Source organism: Crocodylus porosus, unplaced genomic scaffold (assembly GCF_001723895.1).
Source record: "Crocodylus porosus isolate Cpor-Errol unplaced genomic scaffold, CroPor_comp1, whole genome shotgun sequence".
NCBI classification, from domain to species: Eukaryota; Metazoa; Chordata; order Crocodylia; family Crocodylidae; genus Crocodylus; species Crocodylus porosus.
This window is the reverse complement of record NW_017728950.1, coordinates 19,363,350-19,383,021: the sequence shown is the minus strand read 5'-3', so window position 1 is coordinate 19,383,021 and position 19,672 is coordinate 19,363,350. Positions and strand designations below refer to the sequence as shown.

The following is a 19,672-nucleotide window of genomic DNA, read 5'->3' as shown; positions in this document are numbered from 1 at the left end:
TATGTCTGGACACCATTATACTGATTTAAACCTGGCTTGTATCACGCTAATTTACAATGGCCAGTTTTACAATTAGGAGCACTATTCAATGCATGGGTATGTGTTCACACAAATTACACCTATTCAACTTAACTGATTATGAATGCATTTAAATTAAACTAATACAACTTCTGTATGTAGAGAAACCCTTGCAAAGTTTCTTTTCTCTCTGTCTGGTAAAGGGACACCTTCTAGTACCAAGATAGAGAAAATATACTTAGGTCTCAGGTGATCGCCTCCTCAGCTTCCTCACCAGCAGGAGGATATACGTGGGATGAATTTGACCCAATATTTTGAAATAGTACCTACTTGCCTACACTGCTTTTAAACAATTAGTAACAGCCACCCGGTAAAGTTCTTTCTGCTGCTTTTCCCCTGGAGGATGCTTATATTTGACAAAGTGTGCTTTTAAGAGTGGAAAAAAACCCCAAAACAGATTGAATCAATTTATCACTGTGATGCTTTTGAAACAATAAGCCAGAATCCCTGCCAAAATAATTGACCACTTACATTGCTCTTTTAAGCTTACAAAAGGATTTTGCTTCTTTTAGAGTGTCAGAGAAGAAAACACAAAGAGTCTTCCATTCATGAATGGGTTTTCTGAAAACATGGGGCTCTGGAGGCTCTATGTTATGTATTGTTCTCTTCCCCCCTTTCTTACACAAAAATGACTTAACAACACAACCCCCAAACTCAGCTCTAAGGTGAACTCTCCACACCTTCTATCTTAGTACCTGAATCCAAGATGACATTGAATTTAAGACAACCCCCCAATAATTAATTTCTATACACAGAAAATTATAAAATTGTTATAATTTTTCATGTATAGAATCTAATTATTGGAGGGTCATCTTAATTTAATCTCCCCTCCCCCCTCCCACCTTCTGCCACAGAGAAAGCAGCAGCAGGGAGGCCAGCAGCCTGAACCCTGCCTCTTGCCCCGCCACCAATTGCCCAGATACCACTTGCCTGCCCCCACCCAATGACTGACCCCCAGCCATTTGCTCCCCATACTGTCTGCTCCCCAGTGCTGCTGCTTACCCTGTGTGGTGACTTGGCTCCAGCTCTGGCACTAGCCCAGGGCATGGAGCACACAGTGACTCCAGTCCCAGCCAGGCATCAATGGTGGCAGTAGTTTTGGCCCTGGTTCCAGCCTATTTGGAGCTGGAGCTGGAGTCACAGCAGCTCCCTTTCTGCTACACAATCTCCACACTCCCCAGGGATACACCCCATGGTCTCCCCCACAGTTCCCTTCTCCACACCACATGATCTCCTCCACGCTTCCCTGGAGCTTCCCTTCCACCCCCAAGTCATAGTAGTGGGCACAGCCACAAGATGAGGTTTCTTTTTACCCATGTTAAATGGGGGGAAAAGCCCTATTTTAAATTGAAGTAAATCTACTATTTCCTATCCTCTACCCAGTAACTGGCAAGAGTTTCAAACATGGTCTGCTTTGGCTTAACTCTTGACACCAATAAACAATTCATGCCTTGCTCCAGGAGAGCAGAGTTTAGCCAGTTGTTTGGAAAACTCTGTCCTAAATGCTGTCTCGCCCAACTGAAGAATTCCACACTTGTGTCTATATTGAAGTTCACGTTTCTAAGTGATTTTATTGTCATTTTATTTGTACTTAGAGCTGTATGTACCCTGCATTTTCATTTCTCAGTTCAGCATAATAGGAATTTCACAGGAAAGCATTGCAAAAAATGTATGAAATCACTTTATTTTTTTTATTGGCTGTGATTCCATTTAAAAGAGCATTATATCAGTTACCCACATCATGCAGGAAAAGGTACCAGGCAAATTACAAACTAAATGTATATTCACGAAACCTCTACTGTAAATCATCTTTTGGCTGCTTGGAAGGTACTGCATGCATGTTGGAGACAGTGTGGGAGCATTTCTATTAGAAAATGCACCATCTAGGAAGGGTGCTACCTTTTGGGTATGTTTGTGTGTGTCTGTGAAAACAAGCAATTTTTCAAAAGACAGTTACTGAAACATTTTACTGACTTAGCACACAAAACATTATCTTGATAACACAGAATAAAACAGATACAGACACATTTCATATACAGAGGACATTACATTGAGGTCACAACAACTGGCTTCTAACAACATTTATGCTAGCGCAGTAAGCTTGTCCAAGAGATGTATTCAGCAGCATTGATATGATCTTTCTTTGACAAAGGAAAGGGGGAGGACTAAGCTAACAATAGTACTAGAAACATAGACAAGAAACTCCAAAGTGATTTAGTACATGATCTAGTCTCTCTTTTTTTTAACAGAGAGTATCATTCATAATTAATATTGCAGTCTGATTTCATATGGCTTTCTCTAAGATAGATGTAAGTTCATGAAGGTCAATGTCAAACTAAATTATTTGCCCTCCAAAGAGTGGAGGCCTTTTGATTTTTTTTTGTTAAACAGAAAGGCCCTGGAGTTGTGCAGAAGAAAGGACAGCAACAAATAGCTGCCCACCTTTCTGTCTAATGAAAAATCAGTCAAAACCAGATGACCTCATTTACCTGAGATTGAACATATTGATGATACAAATAAAGTGATGTCATGGAAACACAAAGAGATATTCAGAATCCAAACAATGAACCATGTTTCTCTTTGGTCTAGTTTGAGTGCTTTGACATCTGACCAGTGCTTTGTGTGGAGTTTTCCCAGTTCCCCTCACCCTTTTCTGTAGTGTTAATTAGCTGAAGGTGTTGGGGACTACGTTGGTGATTCAAGATGGGGATGTGCCCATTTCACCTTTGTTCAAACTGTGTTAGGCACTTTGCAAGTGGAGAACCCCTTTGAAAAAGGCTTTGTTTCTGGCCCATAACTTAATCAAGATACCAAAAGTTATTTGAGGCAAATCTTGTCAGTGCATACAGTCTTTTTCCTCTTAGAGCCACTGGCCAATAAGTAACTCACAGACAGCATATTCTTCCTATCAGGTTTCTTTATCAAAAGAATTAAAACATAAATATCTTGGGCCTATACTTGTTCCCACTGAACTCAGTGGCAAGCAGCCTGGTGACTTCAGTGGAAGAAGAACTGATGAACGATTCCATTTTCTATTGAGAGAGCTGAGCTGGAAGGCTCCACAATTCTAATGGTTTTTTAGGCTTTATGAATTTTGCTAGATGAGCTGTTCCCTTGCTCTATCTACTTTATCATTCTTTCTGCAAAATTTCATTCTCTTAATAGGTCAACTCAAAAATCAAATGGAATATTTATTAAAAAGCAACCCCATTTGTAACTTGCTTAGTATGATCAGAAGAGAGACCATGCAGTGAAGATACTGATGTTAGTACAACTAGGCAATGGCTTGTTTGAGAAAAATGATGGAATTCAATAAGCTGGTATAAAGCGGGACAGTCAGTCTCCACAAGAAAATTCCCGAAAAACCTAACACAGAATAACAAAAAAAGAGAAGGGGAAAGGCAGTAAGTGCTGTACATGTTTTAGGAATGCAGCTTCCAAGGAAAAAAGTGGCAGAACAGGCTGATAGCTAATGGAGGAAATCAGGCAAATGATTGATAAGGCAAGGATGGGCCAAAAAAAGCCCACAGAATGGTATCTTCTTGGTGGAACCTACAGTATGATACAGTGCACTACAGAGTCTTTTGGGCTGAGGATGATTTTTGGGGGTGAATCCTCACACAATGTGCCTATTTCTACTTCCATCACTCACTCACACAATGATCAGATACACTAAAATTAGTAAGACCATTTGGGCACATCTAGGTGTCTATGGCGACATTGTTACATCTGTTGTTACAATGTCTATGGTGACATTGTTTCTGCATTATGATTTAGTACTTCCTTTTGGAAGTAGTAAATCACAGTGCAGTAACAGCACAGTGTGCGCTGTGCACAGTCATTTTTAGCAGCTACTTCGCTGTAGTGGCACGCTATAAGCGGGGAGCACATTGCTACAATGAAGTAGCTGCTAGTCACGTGTACAGCCCCGCAGATGCTATGTCACTGTAGCGCATTGTTACGGTGATGTGACGTCACATGTAGATGTGCCCATTGAGAAGTATCCTATGCTACCCAATGTGAATAGAGTTGGTGCAAACTAAATTCACATTAGGCCTGATCCTAAAGGTCATTGAAACCAATTGAAAGAGTCCCATTAACTTCCATGGTCTCTGGTTCAGATTCATATTGATATCTCGCAAAAAGAACATCAAACAAAGCTACCACTTTAAGGATGAAGCTTTAGATGTCCATATTGACTGTGACCACAGAGCTGTAAGACATGAAGTTCAGTTCTCCAAAAAAACAGATCAGGTATATGAGAAGCATTTTACAAATCAGATTGTGCACATTTACGTAAGGCAGCATCTCCTTGGGGAAATGGCTGTTCCAGTACAGTACTTCAGTACTTACAACACTGGGTTGGGAGACCTTCTAAATCAGAGCCTGATGTTTTAAAGAAATTGGTAGGACAGCACTAAGTAAAGTGCAAGCACCCAGTGGTGCCACAGAGTGTTATAATAATACTTAGCTCCTGAGCAGCACCTTACAAGCATTATCCAACTGATCCTCACAACACTCTTGTGAGGTAGGTAAGTATCATTATCTCCAATTGCCAGCTGGAGAAGCTTGGGCATAAAGATTAAGTAATTTACCCAAGGTCATGGGGGAATTAGCATGAGAAAGAGTAGTAGAACTCAGGAGTTTCTCCCTCCTGGTTCTCTTCTCCAACTCTAAAATCACACCTCTCTCCCACATCCTTAAGGGGAACAGTACATATTTACAACACTTACTGAGGACAAAATATAATTCCTGGAAACAGGGCTGGGTATGGCATTAGTACACACAACTTTGCAAAAAGAGGAAGGTTGGTTAATCGATCTGTTCAGTCATGGGTGTTTCACACCCCTGGGCTGGAATGTTCTGTACCAAAATACTACAGAACCAGTTTGGTTTCGATCTGGTTACAGCACCTTTCAGACTAAGATCTGGTCTCACTTGTACTTATATGGCTATTCCCAAAGCAACATGAGTCTTGCTTAGATTCTGAGGCTTTTGATATCTACTATCAACAGTGAGTGCAGAAGGTTCAGACCTTCTACAACTTTGAGAACAGTGTTAAAGGGAGGAATTAACACATGGTTCAATTTCCAAATTATCTCTTATTTATGAGGATTATGGGATGAAACAGAAAACGTGTGTTGCATTGAGGATGAAGACATCCCTTGTTATGAGAGATGCACTCCACAATGAACAACCAGGTGGCCCAATCGAATCTCATATAATAATAATAATAATAATAATAATAATAATAATAATTAAAGAAAACAAAAAAGCCACTGTTCACTCATAGTGAATGCTCCTTCCTGCTTTTGATGGAAACAAACGTGAAACTGTTCCTTTTCTCTGCTTAATGTACAGTTGCCTTATTTAACATACATAGTACTATGGCTTATAATAAAAGTTGTGTAGACTGCAGCTCATTAATCTTTACATCCATTCAGAGGCATCTACTGGATGTGACTATATACAAAATAGGAATGGGATGGAATCTGGAAGGAGAGGGCCTGGAGAGGTCAGGAAAGGGAATTATAGTGCGTGAAAAGAAAGGAAGATAGGGTTGCGTGATGTGTGTGGCAAGATTGTAAATTCCCATTTTACAATGAGAAATCCATTGCTTTACTGTTCATGACAGTCTGACAGTCTGCAATCATTACTTCTTAAACATGTCTTGAAGAGGCCCAGGTAGATATTTGATGACTGTGTCAAGAATGCTTTCCTCTTCCTCTTCCTCTTCATCTCCACAGCCTGGAGGTATGGCCTTCTTTGGACGTGTCAGACTTCCTTCAGCATTTGCCTCCAGTGCAGCCTGGGCCTCAGCTTCCCTTTCTTCCTTCTTCTTTATCCCATACTGCAAGAGGAAAGAAGAGACTGTCAAGACATTCATCAAACAGAACAGTGGTGTGCTGGGAGTATGGTGGGGGTGGGAGGAGAAGGAGGGAAGAAGATCATCAAATGTTGACATTTGTTCTTACAAGGATCCTGGCTCACCACAGGGCATAGCGTTAAATAATCATGAACCTTTACATAAGAGCTCATTTTCAAATGTCATGTCAGTACTGATGTCAAAAAAACTGAGATGCCATGGAAATAGAACTCTACTTCATACTCCTGTGACATAAGGATAGTTATAAGCTAGTTCCTATTCCTTCTGCAAGGAGAAAAAAATGCTATAAAAGAAAACTCCTGCTTAGGTGCCATCTATTGCGCTGATGGTTAGGCCACTGACCAGGATGAAGCAAGCATTTTTTTTAGACCTTTAACACTTTTGAATGGCATTTCATATGATTCCCTCTCAGCTTTGCTTTGCTTCAGTGAAAGCCAATGAGTTTTTTCCCACTGAATTAGACCAGAACTAAACATTTTTAAATCTGGCCCTACAGGCCTACACATTCAGCTGAGAAGACCTGAGAGCACTGTATCAGGATGTTCTGTACCAGAACACCACAGAGTCTGTTCTAGATTTAACAGCAACACACCTTCCTTGTCTCTTCTTGAGACACACTGTAGTTTTGGAGTGCTTTTTTCCTGTACAAAAGATTCTAAACTTGTGACTGGGACAAAGGGGTATTTCTAGCTTGCACTCTGAACAGGGGTCAAAAGGGAGCAGAATGGAGCTTTTTGTGGAAGATTTTGGATTTAATGTCTATTACATAGTTGTCTGTGACTACATGGACTGGACTTGGTGATCTAGCGAGTCCTACCCAGTCTACAGTCCTAGCATAAGACTTTATTTTGAATCACAGGTCCAGGCAGATACAAAAATTCACAAGGAAAATAATTAACAAACAGGGAAACAACAAACTAACAGAACCCCCAAAACAAATGCACGGGTGACTTGGCTGCAAATGATGAAGTTTTAGATTTTCCAAGTGGAAGAGATTGTGTATTTCACTACTGTTCTTTAATCACAAATTATACAGAGAGACTTTTCAGCCCAAAGTATGCCCTGTTGGAAGCTACAGACTCAATGGTCACAAAAAGCTTTGGCAGTATTATGTATTCTGTATTTACCTGAATCCAAGACAACTTTGAATTTACGATGACCCTGTGATAATTAAATTCTATTTATAATAAATTATAAATTTATTTTAACCTTCCTTGTATAGAATGTAATCATTAAAGGGTCATCCTAAATTCATCCCCCAACAACTGTGTCCGGGAAAAGAGCAGTGGAGGGAAAGGGGCCAGACCCCTGCCCCTTGCCTTCCTCCATGACTGTGTATGCCCTCCTGCCCCCACTATGCCCTTCTCCCTACCCCTTGTGCCTGTACCTGCCTCCATGCTGCCCTGCCTATCTCCCCCTAATACCTGACCTCCCTGCCACTTGCCTCCAATCTACCCTGCCATTTACCTCCATAGTATGTGCCTCCTGTCCCTTGCCCTCTCTTTGCCCATGCTTGCCCCTTTCTGCTTGTACCTGATGCCTCTGCCTGCCCCTCCTGCTCTATGCTCCTCCTATCATCTGCTGCCTGCCCACCACTTACTTTTCGCAGTAGCTTTGGCTTTGGGGCAATCAGCAATGGCAGCCCTGGTGCTGGCCCTGAGCCAGCCCAGTCAGGTAGAAGCAGTGGTGACAGCTCTGGGCCTGAAGGTGGGGCCAGATCTGGAGCTGAAAAGAAGCCTCATGCTCCTTCCCCCTCTTTGCAATCTCCCCCACATTCCCTGTTACCGGCCACATAAGCCACCCTGCCACTAAACCACCACCTGTCCCAGGCCATTAGTCAAATCTAAGATAGGCATTTTTCCCCCCTTGTTGACTGGGGGTGGGTGGAGGACTTATCTTGGATTCACAGAAATACGGAAATCCGATTCATGCTGTGTGTGCTAAAACATCCTTAAGCTTCCAGGTAAAATGGATATCTGAGATTTTCTACTCCCACTGATAATTCAAGCCATAAAACTCAGGTTTTATATGGGCAACAGAACCTTATTCTATGGTTATTTTATTAAAGAATACTAACATTTAATAAAGGAATGTAAGATCCACAAGATTGAATCAGACTGGGGTACCAGTAGTACCCTATGGCAGCTATGACCATGGCCAGCACTGGCATCTCATGGAAAGGTTTTAGATTCAAAGTTCTAAGTTTGGCTTATCTCAAGCACAACCTTTTTTACATCAGCATTCCCAATTTCTTGTCTCTGTTTACATCTTCCAATAAGTTTTCAAGCATTAGTCTTCCTTGCATAAGAGCTTAATCACTTTTCAGTCTGTAGCGGTATCAAAAAAGCATTTAAACTAAAACAGTTACATATATACCTACATTACCAAAATACCCTTAAGCCATTCTTGCCTGCTTGCAATCATTTCAATTTAGCCAAATTAAGGAGGTGCTTTATGAAAAGAAGGTTAGGGGGTTAGATTTTCTACAGAATGACTTGTCAGTCTGCTCTAAAAGTAATTTTTTGTAAAAATGTTCTTATGCTTCTTACTTCAATTGCACCAATATTCTAATTAAAGCACTGAAAGCAATTAAGATTACATTCAATATATCAGAACCACAGGTAACTAAGTACCCTGAACCTCTGTAAAGGCCAGAAAAACACTTTGCAAGAATAAGTGTTTTTGAAAAGAAAATTACATGGGATTTCAGAGAGATCAAAGGATTACACTGGTACACAATACTCAATATTTTCTTGGTATCATTAGTACAGTGCTGCTGAATAGGCATACCTCAGATGCTCTTTTCATGATTTGCTTTTTATTTCTCCCATTATGAAAAGCCAGAGTAATTTACCTGTAATGCCAACAATTCCTCTCCATTCTGTGACAAACCCTTGACTCCGAAGTATTACAGGTCTCGATAAGAATCTGCTAAACACTTTAATTCAAGAAAAGTTTTCCTGCTTTTTCTCCCTGCCACCACAAAGTTTTCAGTGACAGGCTGAAAAGATTAATACAATAGGCTAAAAGAAACCTTGGAGTCCAGTTAATTTCAAATGCCAACCCCATTCTGTGTGTATTTGGGACATTTGTCTCATTATATTATGGCCATTTGATACCAAACACCATTATAAAATCCTTCATTCAAATTCACTGACATTTCATGGAAATGAAGATATTTAAGATAAATTATTCTTTAGTTAGGAAAGTTGTTGCCTCAAGTGGACTTGGGTGTGGAAGAGAAATTCTGTTAATTGGAGCAGACTGCACTGAAGAGAGAGTGATTCATTTTGCTACATGAGAATTGTTTTTTCTGCTACTTTAACTCCTCCTAGAGAGTCACAGGCACATGTCACTTCTTAATCCACAGTACAATGCATCCATAATGTTTGGCTTGCCAGCCAAAGGAGAAGACAATAACAATAGATTTTTTTTGTATATGGCACTTCCAAACTCTAGATGTCAATGTCTTTTCAAAAGAAAGGAAAGTACAATTATCTCTAGATTACAGATGAAGTCAGTGATACAGTGATGTGAATAGCTGGACTGTGGGCACATCTACACAAGATGTTTAATGCACAGTAGACTAATTCTACTGCACTTTAATGTGCACAGCAAAAACCATACTAATACCCTACTTCACAGTAGTCTTAGTCTACTGCACATTAAGCATCACACATAAAGTGTGCGATCACACTAACGCACACTACGGCAGCCTACTGAACATTTATTTAGTACTTGATTATACAAGTACTACATTTTATGCACAGTAGGTACTGTGCATTAATAAACCTGTAGATGTGCCCTGTATGTGGTAAGTGATTGCATCATGGAACACAGTTGCTTTGTTGCACATCACACTGTAGCTGATGGTTCACAATTCCAGTATAAAACCTGTTTTTAAAGATTTTTTCTCATTGTGTGAATCAAACATTTTTATATAAAGAAGAGATAGAAAACTCAAATTCTCTTGTGGGCAGTTATGAGACATCAAAGAAGTTCACTGTTAGGTTTTCAGTTCACCACCATAAAACTCTACTGCTGGAACTACTACCACTCTATTTCCTACCCACCAGGAGCTTGAGTTTCAAAGTCAGTGAGCACTTCCATCCCGTTGACTCCAAACACTATTATATGGAATCAGGATTCTGTACCATTGTTAACAGGCAGGCATTTGCACAGTAACTACCTATTAGCCATTATTTGATTTAGCTCCATCTCCTTTTCAGCCAACAGAAATGCAGTTAACAATAACAATCACAAGGTACCACATAGAAAAAAAAATCTTGTGGCATGAAATGCAGAGGGAAAAGAAACAGGAAGGTAGGGGGAGAAAAGGTTTCTGGTTATTGTGAAGTATGTATGGGAGAAAGAAATAAACCACATGGCCATCAGCCAGATATGACCCAGGGTTACAGCTGGCCAATAATTTCTCAATATCTTCTTTTAAAAAATGGCTGGCAACCAAATTAATATCTTTGTGTGGAATCCTTTTGAAGAAATAATGGAATGGAGGGGAATGAAAATACATAGAAATATTTTGTTTTTATTTTTTCAGAATATAATGCTTCATTTTGAAATGTGAAACATTTTTTTTCAACGTATTTTACATAAAACTTTTTCACTTTTTTAAAATGAAATTTTCCTTTAAAAGAGACCAGGATTATTTTTAATCAATTTGATTTTGTTTTGTTCCAAACTGATTTCTTCTCAGCCTCTAATTTTTTTTTTGGTAAGGCACAGAACTGGAAAAAAAAATCGCCATTCCCCCAGATCTAGAATGGTGCTCAACTATGGAAATAGTGGGTATGTCTATACATGAATTTACATGTGCCTAAACATATTGCACCTTACCCCAATGCTCATTACGGTGCCTTAATGCAGCTTTACAGCCTACCTTGCTCAGCACCCTGGACAGCTTCCCCCCCCTCCCCCCCGCCCAGCTCTAATCCACTCCCCCTGTTCCTCCCTCCCCATCACATGAGAGCAGTGATGGCCGAAAGGAAAAGTGGTGGTGCTTTTGCAGCTGCTGGCATCTCTCCTGCCCCAGACAGAGGCAATGCAGCCCCTGCAGCAGCAGGATGCCTTGCTGCTGGCCCAGGATTCAAGAGCCCTCAGGCGGGCTGGGAATACGTCTGACAGCAACTCCTGGTGTGGCTTTCCCAGCTCCAGCCACCTCCGTACTGGATAAACACCCAGCTTCCTGCCCACTGGACATTCCTGGGGGTTCCTCTGGGTTCAGCCCGGGCAGGCTGGGCTCAAGACAGGCTTGGTGCAGTCCCAACCTGCCTGCTGTCTTGGTGGGAGATGCAGCGCTGGCTTCTAAGGGCACCTGAATTTTGGGATGGCAGTGAGGCATCCTGCTGCTGCAAGGTCTGCGTTGCCTTGCCAGCAATCCCACTCCTCTGCCCCAGAGCAGAAGAGACACCAGGAGCTGCAAAAGCACCCACTGCTTTTCCTTCTGTCCAGTGCTGGGTCATAACGTTGGGCCCCATGGGTTCTGCGGCAGACAGCACAGCTGACCTAGTGTTAAGGTGCAGTACCCCATCCACATGTGGGTTATGGCACCTTAACTAATCAGGCCTAAACTGCATGCCTGCTTTATGCAATTTACTCAATGATTCCATCTCCAGGTGAATGACTTTAGTATACTGGTTTTGTGCCAGACACAGTATAATAATACAACATGTAACATTTCTATGTGCATTTCTCTTCCAAGGCAGACTTTTGTCTTGACAAATATGAGATGTGAGATAATCCCTTTTAAAACATATTATCTCTTCTTGACTCATCCTTGAATTGCAGCTTCAGTAAAACATCTTAGAAACATTGGTACACAAGACTGGAAGGGGCTTGGGGGCAATCAAGTCCAGGCCCCTGCATTCACAAACAAATATTTACACAAGAAATTTTGAAAATGGCCTCTTATGTGCCTTACAAACAAGACACAATACCCAAAACACCAACAGCACTCTAATGTACCATAGATAAAAGTAAGAGAGATGAGAGCACTATCAAAGACCTGCTACTACAACAACAGGGAAATTGGTTATTAATGGATGTTTGGAAAATCCTAGGAAAAGGACCGTGAGCCATGTTACATAGGAAGGCAAGAACTCTCACAGTTTATATCAATCTGGCTGAAGGGGAAAACTTCTTCCTGACCCCAAATTTGGCACCCTCATCAAAAAACCCCAGTCTTAACTGTAGCCAATAGCCCAAAGCTTTTGAAGAAGATGGGGGAAGAAAAACAAACCAGGAGCCAGTGGAAAGGAAAAAATGGAGTCCTCACTGCAACAATGGACCAGCAAAAACCCTTAGGCATGGGATTACGAGACAGCTTCCACATACAGTGTATGAACACTTGGTTCTTCCTCTCCCTTCTCCTTTAAACTTAATCTCTAGATTAAGTTCATCTGGCAACACAAATTCAACTACTGCCTTTAAATTGGCAAGTCTCAGATCTCTTTCTATACTCCACATCCATCCCCTTCTGTCTACATGAAAATCTGTCCCCACTAAAATCTCTCAAGCATTGTTTTGCCATTGACTCAAGCTTAACATGGTTAAAGCCCAGCATTTCTTCCCCCGCCACAAGCCATGTTAGTGACCTCCGCATCCTGCATGACACTTAGCCCCAGAGCATGATTATCATTGTGACTGCAACATCTCTCTGGAATTTTCAGACCAAGGTTACTTTTCAGTATTTCAGATTCTGTCTGCATAACATTTTTTAAGATAAGACCTCTTCTATCTGTCCATACAGGTAACACTTCTGTCTAGGTTGTCATTGTCTCATATTTTGATTCCTGCAATACCCTTCTCCTAGCTTTGACAAATGCAGTCCTGCCCAATTTATGTCAATCCAGAATGCTGCTGCAAAAATCATTTTCCTGACTTGATCACAGACTTTTTCTTTCTTTTTTTTTTTTTGGGAGGGGGGAGGGAGAAGGGGGTTGTGAAGGTGAAGCTACATGCCACAGGGATGGTTAATAAACACCAGTATTGGGCAAAATGTATTTTCCAGAATTAAATTAAAAGCTATATTTCTTCTTAAGAAATGGAGTGCTTTCTTGACTTTATATCACCCTCCTTTCTTTTATGTTCTGTTGTAACTTTCCCTTTTCAGGGGCAGGAGTGAAATTTCCCAGATGACGGTGCTTCTCTAGGGAAAGTAAAAGTCACTCAGACAACCTGGCTGATTTTTTTAGTGGATGTAAAAGACTCAGGAAGTGATCTTGATCATTCAAGACCTGTGCTGCCAGTCTCAATACTTGTGTCATAGACAAGAAATTGTGTTTCAGGTTGTTTCTAGAAGGCTGAGAGAAGTTAAGTTTATTGAGCAGTATTGTGTCAAGTTCTTATTTTCCCAAAAAATTTACATCAAATTATCGGTGCCTTTTTACAGCTTGTGATGGATGATACAAGAGCATGTAATGTAATATACTACAGCAGTTACTATGTTGCAGCAGTTCCCAAACTCTGACAGATTGGGTGCCACCAATTTAAAACAACCTTAAGTACCACCATAAAATATTTCAGTTCAACCTTTAGTACCACCAGCAAATTTTTGTAATGTAAAGGCATTATAACAAATGTGTTAATGCATACCACTGACAGGTTGACTGTGTACCAATGGTGGTACACATACCACAGATTGGGAGCCACTGCTATACTGGATTTAAAAAAAAGCTAGTAACTTTTAACTGCTAATCTAAAAAAGATCATATAAGTGCAGTTGATATCAACTCAGTTTGGTGTCTCAAAGATCAGGGTGCTCTACCCCTATTACTACATTTATGCTTTTGCTGAGATTGGGGTTCAGCTGTATTAGAAGCATCATATACATATAATGAGAGATAGTCCCTGCTGAAAAGATCATATGATCTAAGTATTCATGGCAGGCACAGATAAAGGTACTTCCCGCTCTCTGCAATATCAAGTGGTTTGGGTTCTAGTCTGGGATCTGTGAGATCTAATCATAGGTTTCTGCTCCACTACAACCTGTCTATATGACCATAGGCAAGTCGCTTAAGCCCATGTCAGTACCTTTGAGGATCAGTTCATTGTTTCACAGAGGTTTTTGGAGAACAGGCATGTTTTAAAATGGGGAAGCTCTCAGATATTATAGTAATGGGGGCTAGTTCAGCATCCAAGACAGAACCCCCAACCTAGATATGTGGATAAGGGCAGGGAGGGACAGGAGATAAAGAGACCCAAGGTTATACCCCAACACCCACCTACCAGCCACTTGTCATTGAAATCTACACATTAAAGCAGCTCTAGCACTGTTACAGAGCATAGTAACAACCAGGAGCCCAGCTGTCTCCTGGAATCAGACTCTGCCCTAGAGGCAGTACAGTGGCATCCATTCATGGGCTGAGAGGCACAGCCACACTTGGGCCCGAATTCAGAATGTATCAGTACTTTGTTACTGGAAAGACTGCATGAAGAAAATCAGTCATCCAGTCTTTGTAGAAAGAAGAACTGATAGATCTTACATTCTGCTGATCAATCCAGAGAAAATACCACCTTGATACTTCCCTCGGTATTTACAAGGACATCATAGAAAACATTCAGTCTTTAAACTAATGTATTTTAAGCTCATAAAACAAAGCAAAGGCTACTGAAAGATATGAAAAAATTCAGTGCTTTACTGGAAGGGGAAGCATCTTAATTTGACCTGGTGCCCCAGTGTCTATATAGATAACGTGCTTCAGTGGGGCTTTTTGGTGCTTTTATCTAAGGCTGATTCAACCAGCTATTAGACAAGCACCAAAAAGCTCCGGTGAAGCACGCAATTTATACAGACATTGGGAGAGCCAGGTCTAATGTGATGCCTCTGCTGGGCATGTGCTGTGCTCGGTGCAGGGCTGCGCTGAACTTAAAGTCCTGGGGGTTTTCACATCTGTAAGCAGCCAACATATCTCCAGGGTGGTGTAAGTCTTGGGTAAAATTGCTATTTAACTCCTGACAGAGTTTCAAGGAGGACAAAAGCTGATTAGGAACAGTCAGCATAGATTCACCAAGGTCAAGGCATCCCTGACCAACCTGATTGCCTTCTATGATAAGATGAATGGCTCTGTGAATGTGGGGAGAACAGTGGACCTGATATACCTTAACTTTAGCAAGGCTTTTGATATGGTCTCCCACAAGATTCTCACAAGCAAGCCAATGACATACACGTTGGATGAATGATCTGTAAGGTGGATACAAAACTGGCTGGATCATTGGGATCAGAGGGTAGTAGTCAATGGTTTGATGTCTAGTTGGCAGCCAATACCAAGTGGAGTGCCCCAGAGGTTGGTCCTCAGGCCAGTTTTTTTCAATATTTTCATCAACGACCTAAAAGATAGGATGGAGTGCAACCTTAGCAAGTTTCCAGATGGTGGAAAACTGTGGGGAGTAGTAGATATGCTGGATGGTGGGGTTAAGACTCAGAGAAACCTAGACAAACTGGAGGTCTGGACAAAAATAAATCTGATGAGATTCAATAAGGACAAGTCCAAAGTCCTGCAGTTAGGATGGAACAATCCCATGTACCGATACAGTCTGGGAACCAAATGGGTAAGCAGCTGCTCTGCAGAAAAGGACCTGGGGGTTACAGTGGACAATAAGCTGAATATGAACCAAGAGTGTGCCCTTGTTGCCAAGAAGGCTATTGTCATGTTGGGCTGCATTAGTCAGTGCATTGCCAGCAGATCGTGGGAAGTGATTATTCCCCTGGATTCAGCACTGGTGAGGCCACATCTGAAGTATTGTGCCCCACTACAGAAAGGAGGTAGACAAATTTGGAAGAGTCCAGTGGAGGGCAATGAAAATAATTAGGGGGTTGAGGCACATGACTTATGAGGGCAGGCTGAGCAAACTGGGCTTATTTAGTCTGGAGAAGAGAAGACTGAGGGGGGATATAATAGCAGCCTTCAACTACCTGAAGGGTGGTTCCAAAAAGGATAGACCTACCAGTGGTGCCAGTGGTGGCAGATGACAGAACAAAAAACAACAGTCTCAAGTTGCAGCAAGGGAAGTTTAGGTTAGATATTAAGAAGAACTTTCTCACTAGGAGGGTAGTAAAGCACTAGAAGAGGTTACCCAGAAAGGTTGTGGAATTTCTACCCTTGGAGGTTTTTTAGCCCCATCTAGACAAAACCTTGGATGGGATAATATAGTTGGGGACAGTCCTGCTTTGAGCTGGGGGTTGGACTAGATGACCTTCTGAGGTCCTTTCTAAACTTAATTTTCTATGATGACTACAAAAGCAAAATATTTTGAGCATGAATTACAAAAACAACTGAGCTTTATGAAGGGTTAATTTGTGATTTTCTCTCAGGTTATTCCAGAGTCAACTTACCTCAGTGCTCAGGGTCTGATCATGCATAAGCGAGAAGGGCTATAAATTCTATATATGTATGCATAAGCGAGAAGGGCTATAAATTCTATATATGTAAAGGGCTTAGTCCATCTGTCTGTCTGCCTGTAACAGCCTTGGAGCACTCTGATTGGCTGTCTCGGCAGTCAATCACAATGCTTACTGAAACAACTAATCAGAGTTCTCTGCACAGACAGACACACTCAGTGGAGCACCTCCATGAAAGTGGGGAAGGAGGGGACAGAGCAGGGGGGTAAGGCCAGCGCTGAATCACTACCATGTTATGCTGCAGCCATCTCCAAGGAGCAGAGTCAGGGGAGGGGAGAGGTCACCACTCGGAGGTGGTGGCAGTGCAGGGTGCTGGCAGAGGGGGATGGCAGGGCAAGCTTCCCCCCTCCCCGCTTGCTTCTGGGAGGAGGTGGCTGGATGTGGAATGGCAGCAGCACGGGGCAAGAGTGGGTGGGTGGAGCGCAGGGCCGGGTGTGGGGGGGGGCGCGCGGCACCCAGCCAGACATGGAGCAGTGGCAGCATGGGCCAGTGGCTGCCAGTGGCAGCTGTGTGCAAGCTCCCCCTCTACCCTCAGCTCCTGGGAGGAAGCAGTGGTGTGGTGTGGTGGCACACAGTGCTCCATCCCCGCCTATGGCCTGTCCCCCCCATCATTCTTGATGGGTTATTCACTAGTACATATATAAATTACTGGTGGACAAAAGGAGCATTGTTTTAATTCTCAGCAGCTGTTCTGCAGTAATAACCTATGTATATAATTTTACCCCATGGGGAGAGAGAAAAGGGGTAAAATTCTATTATTTAGCCTTCACTTATCTCAGGACAGAATCAGCTGCCCTCTTTATCACATAGTAAATTATTTGTATGTCCTTGGACTGCCCATGTGGCAAAAATTTTCAAGATCAGGCTCATACAGAATTCTGCATCCCCTTCTTATGCTGAAAAATGTGCCAGTTCTACATTCCTTCTTCCCCCAATTATTTAGCTGGTCTAATAAAAGATATCACATCTATCCAAAGAACCTTGTCTGCCTAAGTCCTTAGACTAACATGGCTACAACCAACAACCCTAAAGTTATGGAAAATGGCATTTTCTGATGCAAAAAATGTTCTAATATTGTTGAACACTCATGCTCTCAAAACATGAAGAAATTGTTACCTACTCAAAGGAACAGGGGTAAAGCACTTTCCTTTTCTCCCATACAAGGAATTCAGACTGTTGGTAGTAACCCAGGGGGCACTCATTTTTACACGGCCAATGCTATCTTTCCTGCATAGCTGGGCAGAGAGCAGGTGAGGCTCTCACAATGAGAGAGCACAGATGACCCCATTCAGAGAGGGGAGGAACCTTTATTAGGTATAGGACTGACATGGATTACTCCCCAGCTGGAGCAATGGCAGGAGCTGGGATGCGACCATGACACTCAACCACATTGGTGCAATCCAGGGACATGATGCTATGCCCTATTCTTTATTCAAAAGGCACAAAACCACAACTCCCTGCTGTATTTTCAAAGGACATTCAAAGTTTCCACAGCTCCCCCTCTATAATATAACATAACATGTAGGTACCTGCAAGTAAATTACATTTTCCCACTATACAACTTCCCTGATAAAAGAACAACTTTGAAAAACCTCCCTCATAAAAAGGGAAAAAGAAAATGCCATTTTTGATAAAATAAAAACTGAAAAGGGATACTCTTAAATCATTTCCTCTTGTTTAATTTCACTTAACAGGTGCTTTAGATTTTTTTCCCCCTTCTACCAAAATGACTGCTACCTCTGTTGACATCTTCCTGTTGAGGTTATGAATTCTGCTGACAACAAGCACATTGTTCATAGTGAAACAAAAATGCATGTGTAACATACTGCACAGTAACACTGTGTGTGTGGACTGACTTGGGGCTAACTTTAGTCTGAAGTCAGTCCACACACAGAGTTAATGTGCTTTAATGCCTGCATGTGTAGATGCCAGCCTATTCCTGCTTACTGTGCAGTAAATTTAAGCTGGCAAAATTACACAGCTAGACACACCCACTGTCTCCAAAATTTTGGACCTGATTTTTCTTAGGGAAGGCTGAAGGAGCTAGGCATGTCCAGCTTGCAGAAAAGGCACTTAAGAGGTAACATGGCAGCAGTCTTTTAACACTTGAAGAGCTGCCATAAGAGGGAAAACACCTTTCTTCTTTTGCTCTGTGCTCTAACAGATTGTGCCCTGCCCTATCCTGCTGAATTTGTCTAGTTCCTGACTTAAAATATGGTGCCATTAAAGTTGCTGATTGTAGACTGTTATTTCTAGTGTTACTGATGCTTGTGGTTATCATGGGTCACATATTTGGTGAATCATTAAATTATTAGTGCATATGTTTTATATATCGCTCTTCTAGTCATAGTTCATTACCTCCTTTCTATAATGCTTTAATTGTACTGAATTGTGACACTTGCATTGTTCACTGTGATAATTTCAGTAGTAGTATTAAAATAAGAAGTTCCCTTTCCCACTGAGGTCACCTGAAGCCATGATTGATTTTGGCTGGTTGTTTTGACACTTAAAAGTAGCACAGTCTTGGAGGTGACTGAAAACAGTTTTATTATAAAATATTGTGTAACAGGATGTCTGCTAATGACCACTCACTGTCCCATAGGAAAACCACAGGAGTGTGAAAATATGTTTCTACTCTTAAGTGCTGTCAATTAGAGAAAGTATTCTTCACTTTCTGGTGTTGTGTGGCATAGTGTAGACTCATTTCTGCATTTCATCCCAAAAGGACATGTTGAAACTGAAACCAGATTCCTGGGCTCTCACTGCATCCATTCACTGAGTGATTTGAGCAAGCTCTTACTAGAAAAGGTAAAGACCATGTTTTTGCTATATGTTCATACCATGGAGCAATGGCCTATTACCACATTACAAATTATAAATGCAACAATGAAAATATTGGTGGGGATATTTTGCCAGAAAATCTCCTTTCATGCTGGGAATGCACTGGCAGAAAGCAGCACAGTAGAGGGGGTCTTATGGGAGTAATCTTTGCAAAAGCAATCTGAACAGTTTTGTACAGGCCAGTACACTGCAGAGGATCAAAGGGAGCAGGAGAGCACACAAGCCTCCGTGGCTCACCAAAAGCATCCAGGAATGTCTCCTTGCTAAAAAGGAAGCTTACACCCAATGGAAAGAAGGGGTCATCACCAGGGAGGGCTATTCTGTAGTTGCTCCGGGATGTAGTGGGGTAGTTAGGAAGGCCAAGGCAGAGATGGAACTGGGGCTAGCTTCCCAGATTAAGGACAATAAGAAGTCCTTTTTTAAATACATAGGGGGTAAAAAGAAGGTCC

General features: G+C 41.7%; 1 protein-coding gene across 1 annotated transcript in view; it reads right to left on the bottom strand.

Moving 5' to 3' along the window:
• Window positions 1–1,740: 1,740 nt before the first annotated feature.
• CPLX1 (complexin 1) overlaps window positions 1,741–19,672 on the bottom strand; it is a 258,708-nt gene continuing 240,776 nt past the window's right edge. Inside the window, exon 3 of the mRNA XM_019555142.1 lies at window positions 1,741–5,929. Coding sequence (XP_019410687.1) covers window positions 5,732–5,929 — 198 coding nt within the window. The 3' untranslated portion in view covers window positions 1,741–5,731. The remainder of the gene's footprint in view (window positions 5,930–19,672) is intronic.